The sequence below is a fragment of the Musca autumnalis genome, unplaced genomic scaffold (genome assembly GCF_047663935.1).
Source record: "Musca autumnalis isolate F117 unplaced genomic scaffold, ASM4766393v1 scaffold_5, whole genome shotgun sequence".
Classification (NCBI taxonomy): Eukaryota; Metazoa; Arthropoda; class Insecta; order Diptera; family Muscidae; genus Musca; species Musca autumnalis.
In genome coordinates, this window is record NW_027412088.1 from 33,154,086 (window position 1) to 33,175,660 (window position 21,575).

General features: G+C 36.0%; 2 protein-coding genes across 2 annotated transcripts; one reads left to right on the forward strand and one right to left on the reverse strand.

Annotated features, from left to right (window-relative positions):
• Positions 1–212: 212 nt before the first annotated feature.
• Positions 213–4,741, reverse strand: dgt5 (dim gamma-tubulin 5). Its single transcript, XM_073988074.1, has 8 exons — positions 4,509–4,741; positions 4,067–4,199; positions 3,849–3,993; positions 3,539–3,787; positions 2,808–3,325; positions 1,118–1,596; positions 839–1,026; positions 213–764 (listed from the first exon to the last, which is right to left on the reverse strand). The coding sequence occupies exons 1-8, from the start codon at positions 4,601–4,603 to the stop codon at positions 505–507; spliced, it is 2,067 nt and encodes a 688-aa protein (XP_073844175.1). The 5' UTR covers positions 4,604–4,741; the 3' UTR covers positions 213–504.
• A 6,829-nt stretch (positions 4,742–11,570) lies between these two features.
• l(2)dtl (WD40 domain-containing protein denticleless) lies at positions 11,571–15,947 on the forward strand. The gene is made up of 3 exons (XM_073990774.1): positions 11,571–11,811; positions 12,163–12,806; positions 12,992–15,947. The coding sequence occupies exons 1-3, from the start codon at positions 11,769–11,771 to the stop codon at positions 14,876–14,878; spliced, it is 2,574 nt and encodes an 857-aa protein (XP_073846875.1). The 5' UTR covers positions 11,571–11,768; the 3' UTR covers positions 14,879–15,947.
• The last annotated feature ends 5,628 nt before the right edge of the window (positions 15,948–21,575 follow it).

A 21,575-nucleotide genomic window follows, 5' to 3' on the forward strand; every position in this document is an offset into this window, starting at 1 on the left:
GGGTCGATTATGGATTGCCACTAAACTTGAATTGCGTTGTCAATTGTGAGCACAACTGAGATGAAATGTTGTATTATTGGTGTCAACCCAACTGGCTTGTCGATAAACTACCCCTTAGTTCGATTGGTCAACTGCAACTGTGTGGAAAATGAGTTAGTTACTAGATTTGAGCTAAACAGACACCAAAGGAAGTTAAATAAAACACGGTAAAATCAACACATCATTCAGAGTTGGAATTTTATTTAAATTTAGAAATATCAATGTATCACAACAAATAATAAACAAAATCAGAGATAAATATTTTTTTTCGTTTGAACTAGAATGTCTTTTTATCTCTCCTGTGCAAATGAAAAACTGTTAAAGTGCCACTTGACGATCAACTTGAGTCCAATAATTTCGAAAACTAGAAGTATACCACAATTAGCTGGATATTGAATCGTCGTCATAATCATCTTCATTATCGCGCCATCATCCACTAAAGTGCCAATTTTCAATTATCATCCATCATTTGATTGAATTGCCAGTGGTTGCTATGCGAATGTACATGGTTAGTTCGGCTTCATAATCTGCATACGTTTGATTGTTGAATGTTTTCGTTGGTGGTATGAAGTGCCGCAAAGGATTCTCAATTAGGAAATCATAAAATTTGGCCAATTTCTGTAAACTGTGAAGGGTATTTACCGAACACACATCGATTTTGTCGAGGATTTCGATAATGCGGTCATGCTGTTGCTTAGCTTTCTGTTTGTATTGTTGGGGGTCAACTGAAATTGATGGAAAAATACAATTTTAAAGATAGATTAAAAAAAGAGTTTTGAGGACTTTGTTTGCTACAAACCTAAAAATGTGTCCAAATTTAATTTCAAATCATTTGAATGTTGTGCAATTAAGTCCGCCCACAAAATACGATTTCGTACTTCCTGCAATGCTCCAAACGGTGTAAGTAAAACGCCTGGAGCCAATTGAACCGTTGATGACAGTTCACTTGTTTCGGTTATCAATGGATTTGGTGCCAAATAAAATAAACTGCAAAAACAAATAAAGTCGCGAACATGGCGTGAATACAAATGTTTCTTAGAATGATGTGTGTGTGTCTGTTTGTTGGTTGGTTGCTTACCTTTCCTTGCGCAGACAAGTAAGATGTTCCAGTGGAGTTTCACAAAATGTCGCCAGCTCCAGGGTGTGAGATGGTAAAATTGTATTTTGTGCCTGTGGCGACATCAATGTCATATCACCGCCACCACCACCACCAAAACTTCGTCGCAGTGATGTGTTATTCAAAGAACTGATGGTGGAGTCAAAATCTAATTTCGTACTGCAAAAAACATTGTCGTTTGTCATCTCAAAACTCTCAGCTCCCAACAAGGACATGTTATTGTTGTGGGTGATTTTTAATTTTGTCGGTTTGAAATTTGATTTCACCATGGTGTTGTTGGCTTCCATCATTGCTTCCAAATCGTCCAGTTGATGTTTCATAATATTTTTCGAATAAATTATTTTGTCTTTGATTTGTGACAATTGCATCATATCGTATTGCAGTTTATTGACCGAAGTGCTTATTTCGCTGTAGACTTGTTTGATTGAGCCGAGTAGGACCTAGAAAGAAGGAAATTAGATTATTTAAAAATTGTATGTCTTTCTGTACTGGGAATGAATTCCGGAAATCATCCGCTTGCGTTATTGTAGTTCACCAACGTAGTCCCAACTGGGTTACATGAACCAAACATTCCTTCTGTCTAATTTGTTTATCGTTAGACAATCATTTTTATTTGTGGGCTCCAGTCGTACGCGGAGTTCAAGAACAAGAAGTATAACCTTCGTTGCGAGATGCAGGTAGCTCCCCGAGAAGGTATGTTATCTCCGAAACTGTTTAACTCTCCAAGATATTGGAGGCATAGAAACCGTATTGTATTGATTATTACAGGATCATGGCCTCGGATCTCAGTTCTTGAGATACAAACGAACCTTCTTGGCCTCTTACATCACGGTGATCCGTCCAAGTTAAACAAAACGCAATAGAAGGTTATTCAGAACTGTTTGAACACCGCCCTGAGAACTGTAAAATGGCGCCTCTCCATGACTGGCAGTCAATACAAAGAAGAGGCGACAATTCTTCCAGCACCTTAGCATAACATTGTTTTTTTATGTACCTGTTCTGGGAAAGTCTCCCGAGGAAAATTTTTTCGAAGTTTCTAGGAGGAAGACCCAAAAACAACTATATACGTGGATGTCTTAAAGGATTAACAACACGTTTTGTCACACAGAGGACAATTTGGAACTCCTTCCTCAGAATGAAGAAATTTGCAAAGATCCCAAAATAATGTGCAGTGTCGCTAACTGGGAAGTACTTGCTGACACTGTCTGCCGTGATGACTTCAGGTGCTACCGTAAAGACATCCAAGACGCCACACCATCGGTCGTCAACCGGTTGTCGAACTCCATGAAAACCGTGTATCGACCGATAAAAAGGTATTTATGAGATAAATTCCAAAATCAGCATCCTCCTGCACTTTCGTTTCATTCTGTCTCAAATCCTATAGAGAACATATTGACCTCGTACCCTAAACAGGTGCCCTTCCTGCCTTCAAGGTTCTCACGATACCCGGCATTTGTTCAATTGTCCACATAACCCAACAAGTCCACGTCCTTTAGATCAATAAATTCCACGGTAGCAGGATCTTTGTACCGGATTGACCTGAAACCAAAAGCATTTACGACCCGCTTCCGGATCATGTTGATGTATATAGCAGATCTAGCCATTGGGGTCCTGAGAATAACGATATATCACTTTCCTAAAAAGAACTTACCTCATGATTTTCCAAATATTTTTGTGCCGCTTCCAATTCAGCCTTCAATATATCAATCTGTTGCGTTAAATACTCATTTTCACCTTTGGTGAAATTTAAAAAATTATATTCAACGACATAGTTACGCATAATCTCCTCACTATGCTCACTATCGATATCAGTGCTAAATATTTTCACTTTCTCCAGTAGTTTATCTTCAAAATCTTCATAATTTTTAGGAAATTCCATTTCCAGTTTTTTACGTTCTTGGCAAGCAGTTAAATATTTACCAACAATACCCAGAAAACTAGCTTTAGCTTTCATAAAATTAATTTCGAAATTTGACAAAGGGTCGCGATTATTGGCGCCGCCGGTAAGGTGTGAGTCATTATTGATGGTCTTGTTTAGAGACATGATGTGATAGAGTTGTTCTTCTTTTAGGCGATTGATGGTATTAAAGATGAGAAAATTTGGAATATTGGCAAATATTTGACGCATTTTTGACCATAACTGGGTTTTGGCATCCTGTAGGGCTTGATCTAAAAACAAAAAATTAAATAAGAATAAAATTATAATTCTACTTGTATATTTAATAAGATTTCCTAATTAGTAATAATGAAGAAAGGGCATGAGCCAATTCATTACTCCATTCCAATACTTTTGCTTTGTGCAGTAGTATATGAAGTAGCTATTGCCTTGTCTTTCATTTGTTATTGGCCATAACAAAAATATTGCCACAACATTTTTCTTACAATTGTTATTTTGTTCACAAAACGTATAGAAATCTTCAAGCTCCTTTAAAGCCTTAAGCACCGCTTCATTTGCTTTTTGTTCACTTTTGTTTTCATGGGTCAATACGACGGGCATAGTTGCTTTTATTTTCTCACGATTGTCTTCTTCACGTTTTAGATTTTTATCCAATGCTTTGGATTTAAAATCCAAAAGATGTACCCTTGCTTCCAGTAGATCACATTTATTTTCCATATTCGCAATTTGAATATCTAAAAAATCGACAGAAGGTTAAAGATTGTAATAAATGTTATCGATATGTATCAGCTTTACTTTTTGTCTTTATTGAAGCTGCCTGCGCCTCAAATTCTTTTTTACGTTCCTCAAGACGTTGTTCCAAATCTTTTTGCTTTTTTCGCATATCCTGTATCTTGAGATGCAATTGCAATTGTTTGGGCAAAAATGATCTTTCGCATACCTAAGAGGAAAGGAAAAAGTATAATAACATACATAAATACACATTCTATATTTTGTTTCGTATTCGAACTTACCGACACAATTTGTCCTCTTATTTTTTCCACTTTGTGAATTAATATATTCTCCTTTATGTCCTTGACTTCTTGCCGAGGTAGTACACGTCGCATTAGATTGCAAAATAATTCTCGTTGGCGTGATTTAAAAACACTGAAAGACAATAGGGATAATAAATCTTTACTAAAACAAAGTGATCATAAACCAAAAACGTTCAAAGTCTGCCAGTGGATGCTAGGATTAAGGTCACAGGGTGGGGCAGGGCAGTATACATTATGATTATCTAAATTTAATACAATCACATGAGATTTCCACTACAAGTCGAAACCCACCAAGAATTTGTAATAACTCAATGTCGGGCTTAATACAAAATAAAATTTACTATATACTGGCTTTTAAGATACTATCATAACCTTGTCACAAGCTAGTTTTGCCCAAAATTCCTTAAGGAAAGAAACTTACGATTTCAAAGCATCATCACTAGGCATTGCTTCTGGGGGGCAACCAAGTTTGGTTGCCCAAACGCGAAATGATTCCATGTCATCCTCTATAGTCATTTTTTTGGGCAATCAATGGATATAATTTTTTGCAACTTTTCGGATATTTTTAATTTTTCACTCCAATACGACGATCAACAATTCAAATGCGCTACATTGACAGTAATGCCAAGTTTGAGAAATAAAATTTCTTTTGATGATGCCATATGTGTGCAGTAGGTGTAGCCACATTGCGCACGACGTGGCAGCCTGGCAGCTAAAGCAGTGTTTACACCAAAAGCACGCCGAGAAAATAACAGGAGTTGGACTGGAATAATAAGGCAATGTTTACATTGAACGGGCTTAGTAAGGCCCGGTCCACACTAGCGTGAATTTCATTAAAAAATTCCATTAAATTAGGTGTTCTTAAATCGAATTCCTCACTACAGGAATTTTATGATTTTACTATACCATGGAGGTCGAGCTAGAGACGCATAACTTCATGCAATTTTTTCAATGAAATCACTCTAGTGTGGACCGGGACTAAGGAAACGGAGTTCTCGACTAACTGCCTGTTTTTGTAAAAAGTTTTTGCCCATTCGTTCGTCGATTTCATGAACGAAGACACAATTTGGTTTTCATAGCGGTTGACGTTTGTATTCGTGTGAAAAACAAATGAAAGCTTTTTATATTCGTATATTCAGAAAACGAATGGAAAATACCAATCGTTTTGAATGAAAATTAAATAATTTGAGTAATAAATGGCACAAAACACACGAAAAATGGAAGGGAATGCAATTTTAGCTGTGTTCCAGAACTAAAAAGTTTTTACAATTTTTACGACTTTTACACATTTTACTCGAAAATGCGTTCCTGTACACAAAAAAGTTGTAAAATGTTCACTTCTCTTTAAACAAAAATGGCGCTGAATGACGCTCTCTTTAAAAACTTTTTACTCGACAAATTTGAGCGTGTAAAAAATAGTAACATGGATGCCGGCGTCTGATTGGCTGGTACGCCGACTTTGACATTTGTTCCAGCTTTTTTGACGTTTTTTCCATTTTTGCGTTCCCGAACTTTTTGAAAAATATTTTGTTTGACAACAAATTTTCTCTATTTTTCTCTTTTACGAGTTTTACTATTAAAAAGTACGGGAACGAAGCTTTTATTTATTTCCATAGAAGCACACGCGTATCTGTACATCAGTTTCTTCATATTATCACAATTATTTTTGGACAAATTCGATTACAGTTTTTTCTTATTTTTTGTTTGTCATCTGTTTATCGGGACTGCCATCAAATAACACATTTTACGTGCAGATACCTATGCAAAATTCACAAAATAAGTGTCATGGAAACCCTGAAATATAAAAGCTTTTATGAAATAGACGAAAGCTTGAAGATAAAAACTAATGGTCCGTAAAATTTTACAAAAACCAAATATTGAACGTATACGATTTAGTACGAACGGTTTGTGTGACAGGCAGGCATTTTTACAAAAACACGCTGTGAAAGTACCTTTATACCAAGTTTACACTTACGCTCCAAAATCCACTGGATTTCACGATATCCTGAAATACACCCCGGTGTTTACACTTATTTTTTTGGTGATTTCAAACATATTATAATAATCAAGGTAGATGCATATGCGCAGCTGATCGAACATGAATTTTCAAAACAAGTTGTTGTAAATTGAATTAGTCATCAAAAATATACGAAAATATAGAACTTTACAACTTCATTTCGAAAATTATTGTGAAATTATCAACTGTGTATGGTACTAACAAATGAAAAAATAAATAATGATTTTATTTTGATAGATAACCCTGCGTTTACAAATGACAGGACAGTTGACTTCATGTATTAATTGTCAAAATCCCAAAAATTGCCTGTGTGACGTAGGCGTCCCGCCAACTGCAAAAACAGTTTTAAAATTATGAATGCAAATCATCGATTCTCTTTTGTTTTCCGTTCACACATTTTGTTTTTGTTCATGTTCTTTTGTTTACAACACATTTCAATTATCATCTCACTTCTTTTTCACAAAAATGTCAAAAATTTGTTAACCCGACTGTCTTTGAGAAAATGATGAACAGCTGGGAGACAAACGACAAATGTGTGTATGTGTTAGTAAATCAGAGTTGTATTTGAAGACAAACTGTCTGGTGTAAACGCCTAGTAAAAGTTGTGTTCGGAACCTGCAAAATATTACTACTTGCAGTAGTTTTCCCGTTTAGTGCTAAAAATACGTTCCTGTACTCCGAAATCTAGCAAGACTTGCACTTCTCTTTAAACAAAAATAACGCCGAATAACACCCTCTTCTCCTGTTTTCTACCATACAATTTTGGCATAATAGAAACTAGCAGCATGTTCTTTGGCATCTAAATACGATAGCTGATACGTTGATTATGACATTTCTGCTGGAGTTTTAACAATTTCCGTCATTTTTCCGTTCCCGTATTTTTTAAGAAATTTGTATGGGGAAGCAATTTTTGGCAATTCGCTCTTTTTTCTAACATTACCATTAAAAAAGTACGGGAACACAATGAAAAATAGCATTGTAACAAAATAAGTGGTGTTTTACATTTAAACGATTGCTCGTAGAAATTGAAACAAAATTTAGTTTTGCAATGAATTTGTGCTTAAAAAATTATTTAACGCATAAAATAATTATCTTTTATGAGCACTTTAAAATTTTTATGAAATATTTTTATAAAATACCTTCTTTTTACATTAAGTATTTTTAACAAAATGTACGCTTGGTACCATGTTACACAAAAAATGCAACCCTGTGTGTGAAATTTACGAATATGTTCAAAGAGGAGACAAAATCTCGTACGAGCAATCGTTTAAATGTAAAACACCACTAATTTACAGCCTGTTTCTGTATGTCGAAAAGAATATGTGTGCGAATGAAACACACCCAAACTTTAGCTTTTGAAATGTTATTACCTTTGCTTTTGCTTCAAAACAAAAACAAATTTGAAAACACACATACGAGTTTGGAAGTGTTTAATTCGCACACATTTTCGTTTCGACATACAGAAACAAGCTGTTAATATTTTTTTCCCATTGTTTACAAATTTTGATACTAAAATTTTTTATTGCAGCAATTGACCATCTACCTTGTTTATTGTGATACGTGAAAAGTGTTGCAACTTTTGGTACTTTTTTAGGCAAAATCAGGGTTGTATGTCATTGTGATTTCGATCTTGATTTCGCTAAAATCACGAAATGAGATGATTTCATTTTTGTATCCGAAATCATGATAAATTTTGCTTGATTCCGTGCGAAATCAGGAAACGCATTCGAAATCACGAAACGACGCTGAACGTAAACCAAGCATGGTACAAATAAAAGGTATTTACAAGGTCAATAAAATTTTTTCTGAGTGTGACCGATTTTTGTCAAAGTAAAGTTGGTATTCGATGGTTTTAAAATATTTTAAAATATTATTCAGAATGAATTGTGTCATTTGAGTAAAGTTTTGTGTCATTTCTGGTAGCGCAATTAAATCCAGCAAAAAGTTTGAATCCACGGATGCAGTTAAAGCAAAAGGTTGCATGAAGGAGCGCCTTTACCACCGCTCTCTACCAAACCAAAAGCTGTAAAGCGCTTGGCACATACGATGCGTTGAGCGTCGCGGTACAACAACCACCACACTTTTTTCATGTGGTTGTTGAAGCGCAACGCTCAACGCACCGTATGTGCCGAGGGCTTAATAGTTTCGTAAGAAACGTGAGGCTTTAGAGAAACTGACTTGTTTTTGTAGGGATCATAGATGGGCTTTCTCGCACGCCAGAGTTGCTATGGTTTGTTTCTCTTCTTCGTTGTTACAACATAAAAAAGTATTTTCGGGTTGTTTTGTTATTTTATTTTTAATAAAATCGTTTTTTGAAATTGTTTAGATGTCGTCAGTGTGTTAAAAATATTAAAAAAGTAAAACAATTCTAACAAAAACGCTGTCTTATTTTTCCCTTAAAAAATATTTAAGAGTAGGTTGACCACCTATGGTAGGGATCTTTAAGCGAGTGCTTATAATAGCCCTGTTCCTTTACATTCAAGAATCTTCAAGTTTTACAACTTTTTACTCGAAAAGCGTTCCTTTACTTCAGACACCGTACAATTCATATGGGAGCAGTTTTCAACTTTTACTACTTTTGCCGGTTTTACCATTTTCAGAAGTAAAGGAACAGACCAAATATGTATCGAACGGAGTGTATTTTTCATAACTCAGTGAGGACTGCATGGAAATATGTAATGAATTCATAACTTCACATTTCACCACTTTTAATTTTTTTTTGCTGAGTATCATCTTTCAAATAAATGCTGTAAATTCCCAAAACACCAGTAGTGGGATTCTGTAACACATTTTTGCTGTTACCGACAAAAATCGGTAAAATTAAATCGCAAAATGATGACTAAAAACATAAAGAAAAGTTGTCATCACTGTTTGTGTCGGTAGAGACTAGCGACTACTTTTTATTCATCGTTAACTTACCGAAAAATTTCGTTAATTATCGAAATTATAATCATTTTAATTTAACCGACAATTATCGATAACAGCAAAAATCAGTTACAGAATCCCACTACAGGTTTAAATGCAAGTATAAAATGTATTTTTCGGTAGTTTATGACAAAAAATCATAGTTGCTTATAAAGCTGAAGTCCTGCCAAGCTTCAATTTTTCATTATTCTTCTACTAGAAATGGCACAAAACTTTACTCAAACGTTGGATGTGTTTTCAGTAAAGTTTTGTGTCATTTCTGGTAGATGAATAAAATGCAAAGTGCTGTCAAGTTTCAAATTTTCTTTATTCTTCTGCCAGAAATGACAAAAAACTTTACTGAAACATTGGATGTGTTTTCAGCTTAATAGTATGGCATTTTCGTGCATTTTCGTTCGAAATTTGCCCGGCCTCCTTTATTTTTATACCCTACACCACTATGTGGGGAGGGTATTTTAAGTTGGTTTTGGCCAAAAAGTTTGTAACGCATCGAAATAATGGTCGTAGACCCATACTTATATATACCAAAATGAATGTCTCGACGAGCTGAGTCGATCTGGCCGTCTGTCCATCTAAACCTTGTAATCACGCTACAGGTCGCAATTTTGATCGGATCGTCACGAAATTCGGGATGTGTATGGGGGTCCCGGAGGGGAAAAAGCCTATTGATTTTGGTGATGGTCGGATAATATTTAGGGGTCGGAAAGGGCAAAAAACTTAGGTGGATAAAAAGACAACGTTTTTTTCCAAAGCCAATATCTTAGCTTCTATATGGGATATACCAAAAGCAAAACCTGACAATGAAAGCAGAAAATATCACCTTTCTAGTGATGTAAAGTAGGTGCTCGTAGGTGATCAAACAACGAAGATATCGCAATAGTAGCAAATCAAACCCCAATTTTCATTTTTGAGATTTTAATTATATTGGCAAATATCACAGCTTTGGTTGAAAATTTTCCAAAAGCAAAGACTGACTATGAAAGTAGAAGATCCCTTCTTTACAATGATGCAAACTACGTCGGCGTAGGTACCCAAATAACGGAGATATCGCAAAAGTCGGTAATACATCCCATTTTTCTATTTTTTGGAAATCACGCTACAGGTCGCAATTTTGATCGGATCGTCACGAAAATTTGAGAGTTAATGGGGGTCTCACAGCTGAAGAAGCATATTGATTTTGGTGATGGTCGGATAATATTTAGGGGTCGGAATGGGCAAACACTTATTAGGAGAAAAGTCAACATTTTATTTCAAAGCCAATATCTCTGTTTCTTTAAGAGGTATATCAAAAGCAAAGTCTGGCAAGGAAAGTAGAAAATATCACCTTTACAACGATGTAAATTAGGTTGTCATAGGTGGTCAAATAACAGAGATATGGCAATAGTCGATAATGCATCCCATTTTCCGATTTTTTTGTAATCACGCCACAGGTCGCAATTTTGATCGGATCGTCACGAAATTTAATGGGGGTCCCACAGAGGAAGAAGCCTATTGATTTTGGTGATAGTCGGATAATATTTAGGGGTCGGAATGGGGAAAAACTCATTTGGAGACAAATTCAAAGTTTTATTCTTTGTGAATATATTGGCTTCTAGTAGGGGTATTCCAACGGCAAAGCCTGTCAATTCTTCCATTTTTTGCAATCAAGCTACAGGTCGTAATTTTGATTGGGTGGTCACGAAATTTTGGTTGCTTATGGGGGTCCCAGAGACAAAGAGGCATATTATTTTTGGTGTTAGTCGGTTTATATTCCCTAAAAGAAATGTTTACCAGTGAAAAGCTTATGTACAGGGGTAGTGGTGGTCGGCCCCGTCCCGACTATAGCCTTTGCTCACTTGTTTTATTTTTATTATGTCAAAAATGAAGCAGGAAAGCAAGGCAACCAGGCAAAGCAGCTTATGTACCCAGACCTTTATGCGGCCCATACACTATGGGCATGCACGACAGCATTTGTAATAGTATTAGTAAATTTTGAAGTTTTTGTCAATGTATTTGGGAGTAGTTTTGGCAGGATTGAAATCAAAATAGTTTTGATTTTGTAAATGAACCCCTTTCAATCCGATGAATTTTGTTTATTTTCCAAGTGACAAACAAATAATTTTTGAAAACAGCAACTTCTATTTGTGATAAAATTAAACAATTGGAAAATTTCAACTCCAAATCGAATTTTTGGAGGAAAATATATATATTTTTTGAAATTGGATTGAAGGGATGCCACACACTAGTCAATCACACACGTACACAAAGGGTTCATTTGGCAGTGCAGTTTGGCAGTATAGTGTATGCCCGGCATTAGAATAAATGACGCAGCTATCGTCATTTATTTGTATATGGTAAATGACGCAAAATGTTGCCGGTTTCGGCAATTAAATGACGAAACAATCCTAAAACTAGTTTTTCGTGCTAATCTAAAAACCCTATAATAGTATTTATCATGATAAAATGATCTAATGTTAATACAGCATAAATAGTGCAATGTAAACGTGAGCTTAGCTACTTATCTGTCGCCGTAAAAAAAAGACATCCAACTTCGTACTCTTTGTGTTTGACAGCGCGGCTTTTTTTTGATCTACACTACGCCACATCTGTCAAATTAGTGTTTTTTCTTCATTCAAAACTGAAGACAGATCGGTGAACATGAATATCAATTTCGTTGCTAGATTTTTCGTATAAAAAAGCAATAAAACATTAAAATTATTAATAAAATTACTAAATAACTAAAAGAATAAAGTGAAAACAATGAATTATGTACAAAGATACTTTAAGAGACAGCAGGGGGAAGGTGAGTAGTGTTAAGAAAAAAATCTATTAGTGCAAGTCAAAAGAAAACAATGTTTATGTGTAGGAATGGTGGGGGGTTTGGGACGTGTGAAACAACAAAAACATTTTGGCGGGTTTAAATAGAAGAAATAACATATTTTGGCTCCAAAACTCCCCCTTTCTAGTAAACAAGGCGGGAAAATTGTGCGCCAATAAAATTATTGCAGATAAAATAAAATTGTGTTGAATATTTGTCAAGAGAAGAAGAAAATAGAGAGCAAATTCTTTACAACAATTGTGTTGATATCAAAAATATGCTGGTAGTGCATTTTCGTGTTATTAATTGTGTTCTTTGTTTTCCATTACATTATAGCCAATGACCTGAGCTATGATTTTGCACTGAAGAGATTGTGTGTGGCCAAAGAGGACAGCTGGCGTGGCATACAACCATCAAATTACAGCTCTGATTTTAATCCAGAGCCTCCAATATTTGCAGCCAAATTCGCCAATTGCGATGGATACCGTCATATGCTGGCCATTGCTAATGAAGATGGAAAAATTGCCCTACAAGACACAACAAAACGCAATTATGAAGCTGAGGAGAAGGCACTGACGGCACCACAATGTCATTATAATGCCGTATTCGACTTGGAATGGGCTCCTGGACAAATGCGTTTCATTTCTGCATCGGGTGATCACACAGCTCGTCTGTGGGAAGTTACAAATAGTGAAATTGTCGGCATACGACCATTTGTGGGTCACACAAGATCTGTGAAGACGGCAGCATTTCGCAAGAACGATTCGTCGGTATTTGCAACAGGCGGTCGTGATGGCGCAATTATTATATGGGATACTAGGGCAAATCTAAATGTGGATATGACGCCAAGAGCTGATAATTGCATTTATAGTGGTCATGTTGGCGGGCCCGGAACACCAGTGTCGCAAAGAAAACGTTCGCGAACACCAAAAATGCCGCCAAACACAACATCAAGCAGTATTACAGGACTAGCATTTCAAGTGAGTATAAAAATAGATGACAACATTTTGCCCCCTACCGCAATACTTTCCTTTTCTTGGATATGATTAACACATTTCGTGGACAGTTTGCATGAGTTGTTTATGGTTTATGAAATGCATATTTAAGAGAGCTGAGTGTTATTTTGAGTACCTGCTAACTTGAGTTTGTTTTGTTTTTGTTTAAGGATGAAAACACATTGATCTCTTGCGGAGCAGGCGATGGAATTATTAAAGTCTGGGACCTGAGACGTAACTATAGCACCTACAAGAAGGAACCGCATCCCAAATATAGTTTACCATATGCAGGCACATCGACATTTAAGGGTTTCACAAATCTGATTGTCGATGAACCGGGATGTCGTCTATTTGCCAACTGTATGGATAATACAATTTACTGCTATAATCTGCATTCATATTCACCAAAGCCTTTGGCCCGTTATAGAGGCCTTTTAAATAGTACTTTTTATATTAAATCCTGCCTTAGTCCTGATGGCAGATATCTGTTAAGCGGTAGTTCTGATGAAAAGGCATATGTATGGAATTTAGATTATCCCGATGAACCATTGGTGGGTCTTTCTGGTCACACTGTGGAAGTAACATGTGTGGCCTGGGGTTCAACACATGATTGTCCCATTGTGACATGTAGTGATGATGCCCGTCATAAGATATGGCGTATTGGACCTGAACACATATCTGAATCAGATAAACAAGAAAACTATCGAGGTCATGCTGAGTATGTGATGAAATTTACAAAACCTTCAAACACTACGGCTTCCACACATAAGTATAACTTGAGAGAATTGGAGTCAACACCACGATCATTAAAAAGACTGGTGGAACAAAATGAACGTACGCCAAATACCGTGGAAAAGGTGGCAACAAAACGTAGTTTTCTCGAAATGTTGGGTGCTGCGGCAAATCATCCCGAGGGAGCGGACGGAGATGGAGATTTACCTGAAAATAAAAGGCAAAAAACGTTAGAAACAAGAGGTCGAAGACTTTTCAGCCCATGTCCTTCAACATCAAGTTCTGCGATTGCAAGTACCTCCATGGGTTTGTCGGCGCGATGCTTACAAAAACAACTAACATCCATACCTGAAGAAAGCGGTAGCCCAGTAGTACATGGTGATGTTGCAAACAACGATTCAAATCAAGAAAATACACAACAACAATCTGCGGTTTTAAATACACCTCCGTCCAGTATAGCAATATCAAAAATATTTCCCTTAATGCAAACAACGCCCTCGCCTTTGGCCGAACGAAAACCGGTGCTAGATACGAATCTCAATGCAGCATCTTATACATCTCCTCCCTCGACGAGTCAGCAGGCAACAATAAACTCTACACAAACCTCCAGCTCTGTTTCTTCGTTGATATATTCGCCCACCTCTAATTTACCAAATTATGTGCTGGATGGCGAAGCTCCACATTTGGGTATAATGTCACCGAAACGTAAAATTAAGGAGAAAGTTGATTGGTTAACAAAAATGCGTAAACAAAAATTGCTATCCAGTTGTCGGGGTACAACGCTGTCAGAGAAAATGCAGGATTCCATGCATTCGGCTGGCCAAGGAAATGATGCGAATGCCGGTGTGGGGGGTGGTGGTGGTGGAGGAGCGGGTGGACCAGTGGCAGCAGTTGCCTCACCACGTCTGCAAAGTCTGAGACAATCTGAAAGTAGTCCAAAATCTACAACACCTCGACGTAGACTGTCACAAAATCATCATTTGTCACCCTCATCGCCACATTCACAACCCAGAACGCCTACATCCAGTAGAAGAAATAGTGAAACTACATTACTGCGATTTTTCAGTATTCAACCATCCTCCCAGGCTGCATCACCTGCTGGTTCCGGTCAAGATGTTCGAACTTCTTCATCATCATCAGCGGCTGCTGCGACGGCTACCTCTGTTTCTACGGCGGATGTTGGTGAAATGAGACCTTTGTCGCCAGCACCTGCCACAACAATGGAGGAATCGAGTACATCAACGACTGCCCTTACCTCCTCCAGCACAAATACAAACACAACAACGGCATTACCTGCTACAGCTGCCACAACATGTACTGAATGACCGAGTAATTGAATTTGCTCAGGTTAGATTTTTTCCTATATTATTTGCTTTAGTTTCCTAAATTATTTTTATTATTTTTCTACATTTAGTTTTAGTCTCTCTATCTTTTCTATTAATTTTGTTTTATTAACAAATGTTGTTTTGCTTTCTTTTTTCTTTCTTGTAAACGCAAACTATTACACTATTTCGGTCTCAATTACGGTCCACAATTCAAAGCTTTTGATTTGTTTTGATACAAGTTTTTGTTGATAAGTGCCTCTAAAGGTTTAAGGCTTGTTCTGGGTAAATGTGAAATGAAAACGTTTTGAAAGCAAAATGCATTTCATTTTAACAAGAAGAAGTTTTAAATCATGCTTTAGGACAATATACATTTATTTTTGCACTTCAAAATGTACTCTTCAATAGGAGGAAGTGTTGTGTAAACCGTAAAACATAATCCATTTTTCTTTTACACTTTACAGGCGTTAATTGTTTTTAGTTTTTAAATTATTTAGTTTGTAAAGTAATTAGTTATAAGTCCATAATATAAGTGATTTTTTATATTCAAAATTTCCCTACACCATCACACAACAGAAGAAGAGATGGGAAACAAACTAACACCAACAAAATGTTTTCTTTTTCGAAAATTGGTAACCAATTTTTGAATTTGAAACGCAAAAAGCACTGCCTCTATTTACTGTGAAAATTTCGGCTTAAAATACACACAAACAACACAAAAAATAAAGACTTATAAATGTATTTATAAAATAGAAAAACACACATTGAAGTTAAGTTGTTTTGGATTTCAAGTTCAAAGTATTATTTCAACATATACATATTTACGGGCTAGGCATAATTCAGTTAGATAAAATCATTTTTAAACTATGTTAATGAAATACTCGCATTGGAATACAACCAACCTAAAGGAAGCTATTGTGCAGTTTTACACTGCATAACTTTTTATATAAATTTAGCAATAAATGAACAAGAAAAACAAAAATGTACAAATACTTATTATTTACAATGAACAGCTTAAATGTGAAAAAATCTAAGACCTAACAATAAACTGATGAACAATAAGAAAAACAAAGGAAAGAACTTCTCCAAGTAGTTAGTGGCCTCAATATTATTGAATGGAATAAAGAAACACAAACAGAATCGCCCTACCCTCACTCAACAAGTTAGGAATGAAAACGGGTCACTGCAGAATGTGATCTCTACAAAATGGGATGACAGTGGCATTAACTACTGCAGGCTATGTGAAGATGCAGAAGAGATAGAGTCTGTCAAATATCTACGTTGTAGGCACCGACTTAGCCCGGGTGTCCGGTTTTTACACGAGTATATTTTACTTGCAAAAGTTCAAATTTTGTATGTTGTTTTTTTTTTTTCTTGTTTTTTGATTTTTCTCTTCTATGAACAATGCTGTTTCAGAATCCGCGAAAACTTCCCAGTTGTAAGCGGATTTCATTCAAAGTTAGTTAAGATGCACCCTGCATGGCAGTGTTTTTTATAGGGGGCGATGGATAATACAATTTATTGCTATAATCTGCATTCATATTTAGCAAAGCCTTTGATTTCGGGTCAATCGGGTACGTAAGAATACGCTGCCGTGGGATTGATGAACCATTGTGTTGGGTCTTTTTTTCTGGCCAGATCGTATAGGTAGTATGCTCTACACACGATTGTGACATGTAGTGACGATGCCCGCCACAAGATATGGCGTATTGGACCAGAACAAATGTCTGAATTCGATGGACATGAAAAATATCGTTGTCATGCTGAATATGTGATGAAATCTACAAAATCTTCAAACACTGCGGCTTCTACAAATAACTTACTCCCATTCGTACATGATTGATAATACTCCGAATACTCGCCCCTCATAAGATTGGTATTCTATAAAACAGTTTTTATACCGACCACCATAGTATGGAGGGTATATTAATGACCTGTTTCACTAAGACGATTCGAACTCAAATTCGTAGAACTACCACACAACTTCTCTTTTTGAAAAATATTTGATTCATGTTTGTTTTCAATCAAACAAAAATGTTCTATAACTACAGGAGTTTGGTAGTAATTCGAAAGAATTTGAATTCGAATCGTCTTAGAGAAACAGGTCATAAGTTTGTTTATACCCTACACCAAACAGTGGTAAGGGGTATTATGTCTGTGCATTTGTATGTAACATACAAAAGGAAACGAAATAGACCCACAGTTCCTTTTGGGGATATACATATAATCACTTTCTGAGTCGATTTATGCGTGACCGTCCGTCTGTGTATCCATGTATTTTTGTTCGCAACATACAGGTCGCATTTTTTGTCCGATTCAGCTGAAAATTGGGGACTACAACTTTTTTAGCCATAGGAAGAACGCTATTGCTTTTAGTGAAAATCGGTTCAGATTTGGATATAGCTCCCATATATGTTTTCGCCCGATTTCACGTATTTGCTGCACCAAACACGCTATATCAGGAAAAATGTCTAAAATTGTCTTTTCCATTTCAAACAAATCAAAAAAAAATTTTTGATACTACATCAATGATTTTTGGTACACAGATTAAGAAAAAAATCTGCATTCCAAATCTGTTTTCGTTACTAACTTTGATCGTTGCGCGCAAAAGATATGACCGTTTTAATTATGATAATTAGAAAAAATTCTAAAAAAATCGCGGCTTAATATAGTTAGCTGTTATGTCCTATTATCGTTAACTGAACTCGTAACCTTTGCAATGATGCAAAAAATAATCGCAAAGTCTCAATGGATTCGCGAAAAATCAAATTTGTTAAATAATTTCACGTATTTACAAACATATTTTTGAAACAATAGCGCTCATACTTACGAAAAATATATAAAAAAATTATAACAGCATCCAGACATTTTGAGGAATAAAATGAAACCTAAGTTGTGAAGGTTGGAGCTATAGTATTCATGTTATTTGCAAAAATACGAAGAAAATATTATGAATAAATTAAAATCATATTATTCTAATTTTATTTTTTTATGGTTTTATAGGAAAAGTTGGAGAAAAAATGTTTGAGTTCTTCGGCATTTTCGTGAAAATTTCACGCAATAATGATGATATTCCGTTGTAACAAATTTTTCGCTTATAGTTTTCCTATTGGCTAATATTATTAGAACCTTATATTAAATCACAAGGAATTCCAATTGTGGCATAACGTTAAAATAATGTTATATTGAATATTATAACATTTGAGACGCGTATAAACAGCGTAATTATGAAAATGACATGATGCGCATCCGATTTTCCAACACAGCGAATCAATCCCTCTTATTAGATGTACAGTTTGTCAAATTCTATTTGGCGGCCACGATGTAGCATCTGCTGCATATTAGGGTGCAAAATACTGTAAAATGGTCATAATTTCCGCGAAGTTCATTTACATTTTATGCGCATCCGATTTCAATAATCACCATTAAAAAATACATCATTCTATGCCGTTTCAATGCGATCCATGAAGAACCGTGGATGTAGCATCGCACTAAATTTTTAGAAAAAATCTATTATATCTCTGGATTTACGAGAGTTTTTAAATATCTGTTTTCGCGCAGTTTAAACACGCGTATCGATCTATTTATTTAAGTAGAACTGACACATCCAAAACGCGTTTTAATATGCGATATTTTCAAAATAATTTTTTGCAAATTTTCGAAATTTGAGGGGTATCATATCCGCCGATCTAGTGGGTGGATTTTTACGCGTCGTGGCTTGTTAGATTCAGAACGTAAAAAAACTAAATTTACGCGGGTTTCCATGGAAATCGAATGACGTTTGTAAATTTTAAACCAAAAAAATAGGTTTTTGAGAAAAATTTACGCACAAAAATTTCGTGTTTGGGCGCAGATTACTGTGATCCTGTGAGGGCTACACCCTCATGTTATACATTAAAAAATGCGAAATCGCGAGTACTACAATCAAATAATAAGCTTTTAGGAAAATCCAGCTGCGCGTCCCGATTAGAGCAAAAATTCAAAAAACCCCATTTTCAGGTTTCAAAATGTCAGCATCCGTTTGAGGTAGATACAGTGGATATATTAAAAAATCGTACATTAGAAACTTCAACTCTAAAGTGTACTCTTTAACTTCTCCTTTGAGCATTAAGCTCTACATTGTGTTGTAAAACCACTAATTGGAAAATGACATTATGAAACTCGTTTAATTCAACGATTTTTTCCGATTTTTTTACATTAGTACGACCACAGCTTCCGCTCAAATTATTATTTTAAGAAACCCCTCGGTGAATCGGGCTAAAACAGTTTATTTTACCGAAATGCGGTCAAAAGTTATGGTATAGTAAAACTGATTGCGAGTTACAATACCCCATACCTCAGTTTCAACATAAGTTAATTTTCTACAAAAAGCTTGATATACGTCCAATTTTGATGAAATTTTGAATGTGTGACTGAATTTTGTCTACAAACAAGTGTGCAAAATTATATTGAAATCGGTCCGGATTTGGATATAGCTCCCATATATATTTTCGGCCGATTTCACGTATTTCCTGTACCACACACGCTATATATGTCCGATTTCGATGAAATTTGGAATGTGTGACTGAATTCAGTCTAGAAATAAATGAGCCAAATTGGGGTATCGAAATCGGTTCAGATTTGGATATAGCTCCCATATATATTTTCGGCCGATTTCACGTATTTCCTGTATCACACACGCTATATATGTCCGATTTCGATGACATTTGGAATGTGTGACTGAATTCAGTCTAGAAATAAATGAGCCAAATTGGTATCGAAATCGGTTCAGATTTGGATATAGCTCCCATATATATTTTCGGCCGATTTCACGTATTTCCTGTATCACACACGCTATATATGTCCGATTTCGATGAAATTTGGAATGTGTGACTGAATTCAGTCTAGAAATAAATGAGCCAAATTGGTATCGAAATCGGTTCAGATTTGGATATAGCTGCCATATACATTTTCGGCCGATTTCACGTATTTCCTGTATCACACACGCTATATATGTCCGATTTCGATGAAATTTGGAATGTGTGACTGAATTCAGTCTAGAAATAAATGAGCCAAATTGGTATCGAAATCGGTTCAGATTTGGATATAGCTCCCATATATATTTTCGGCCGATTTCACGTATTTCCTGTATCACACACGCTATATATGTCCGATTTCGATGAAATTTGGAATGTGTGACTGAATTCAGTCTAGAAATAAATGTGCCAAATTATATCGAAATCGGTTCAGATTTGGATATAGTTCCCATATATATGTTCGCCCGAGTTCACGTATTTGCTGCACCAAACACGCTATATATGTCCGATTTCGATGAAATCTGGAATGTGTGACTGAATGCGGTCTATAAATAAATGTGCCAAATTATATCAAAATCGGTTTAGATTTGGATATAGCTCCACATATTTTACATATTCACAGTGGTGTAGGGTATCATATAGTCGGCCCCGCCCGACTTTGATCCTTTCCTTACTGGTTTTCTCTTTGTAACACATCACACTAATCATTTGCGACCATATAAAGTATTCATATTCTTGATCAGTATAAGATTCTAAGATGGTCTAGCTATGTCCGTCTGTTGTTCGCAATAACTGGGCTAGAGCGCTATATTTTTGCACACGAGTGTCTTTTTTCCATAGGCAGGTCAAGTTCGAAGATGGGCTATATCGGACCACTTTTTGGTATAGCCCCCATGTAACGGTATTGGGATTTTAGCTGCACTATTAGACCAAACTACCTGTAATTTCACATTTGGGGTTCTCAGTGGTCACAAAATATCTCTACTAAACACTGTCAACAAAGGTCCATGTATAGCCCCCATATAACTAAAACTCCAGATTTACGGTATTTTGAAGATTTTAGCTACAATTTTTGACCGAATTACCTGTAATTTGAGGCTTAAGGTTCCTAGTAATCACAAAACATCTCCACCTAAAACTGTCAACATAGGTCCATGTTTTGGTATAGCCCCCATATAACGGTACTTCCAGATTTTTGGTATTTTGAGAATTTTAGCTAAAATTTTTCACCGAACTACCTGTAATTTGACAATTGAGGTTCCTAGTGATAACAAAATATCACCTTCAAAAACTGTGAACAGAGGTCTACGTATTGGAATAGCCCCCATATAACGTTGCCTCCCGATTTTCGGTATTTTGTAATTTGCCGTTTGAGGTTCCCAGTGGTCACAAAACAACTCAACCAAAAACTGTCAATATAGGTCCATGTTTTGGTATACCCCAATGGAACGGTACCTCCCGATTTTCGGTATTTTGAAGATTTTAACTACATATTTCGACCGAACTGTTTGTAAGTCGACATTTGATGTTCCCAGTGGTCACACAACATCTCCACCAAAAACTGTCAGCATAGGTCCAAGCTTTTGTATAGCCACCCCCCTTTTTCAATTGTCAACGTAGGTCCATGTTTTTGGTATAGCCCCCCTATAACGGTGCCTCTCCATTTTCCGTATTTTTGCCCTACTATCTGTAATTCGAAAAACTGTCCACATCGATACATGTGTTGGTAGAGCCCCCATTTAACGGTATCTCCCGATTTTCGCAAGATTTGATGCAAGTATCTGCAATTCGACATTTGAGTTTCCCAGTGGTCACAAAACTTCTACACCAAAAACATAGGTCAATACTATGATTTAGCCCCATATAAGGTTCCTCCCGACCGATTGAATAAATTTTTATGATTT

Bases quoted from the DNA above. Each gene is read 5' to 3' on its own strand.
- dgt5 (XM_073988074.1), bottom strand. From the start codon at position 4,603: ATGACTATAGAGGATGACATGGAATCATTTCGCGTTTGGGCAACCAAA. The intron at 4,200-4,508 runs GTAAGTTTCTTT...ATTGTCTTTCAG, and splicing joins AGTGATGATGCTTTGAAATC to TGTTTTTAAATCACGCCAAC. The intron at 765-838 runs GTTTGTAGCAAA...CATCAATTTCAG, and splicing joins AAATTTGGACACATTTTTAG to TTGACCCCCAACAATACAAA.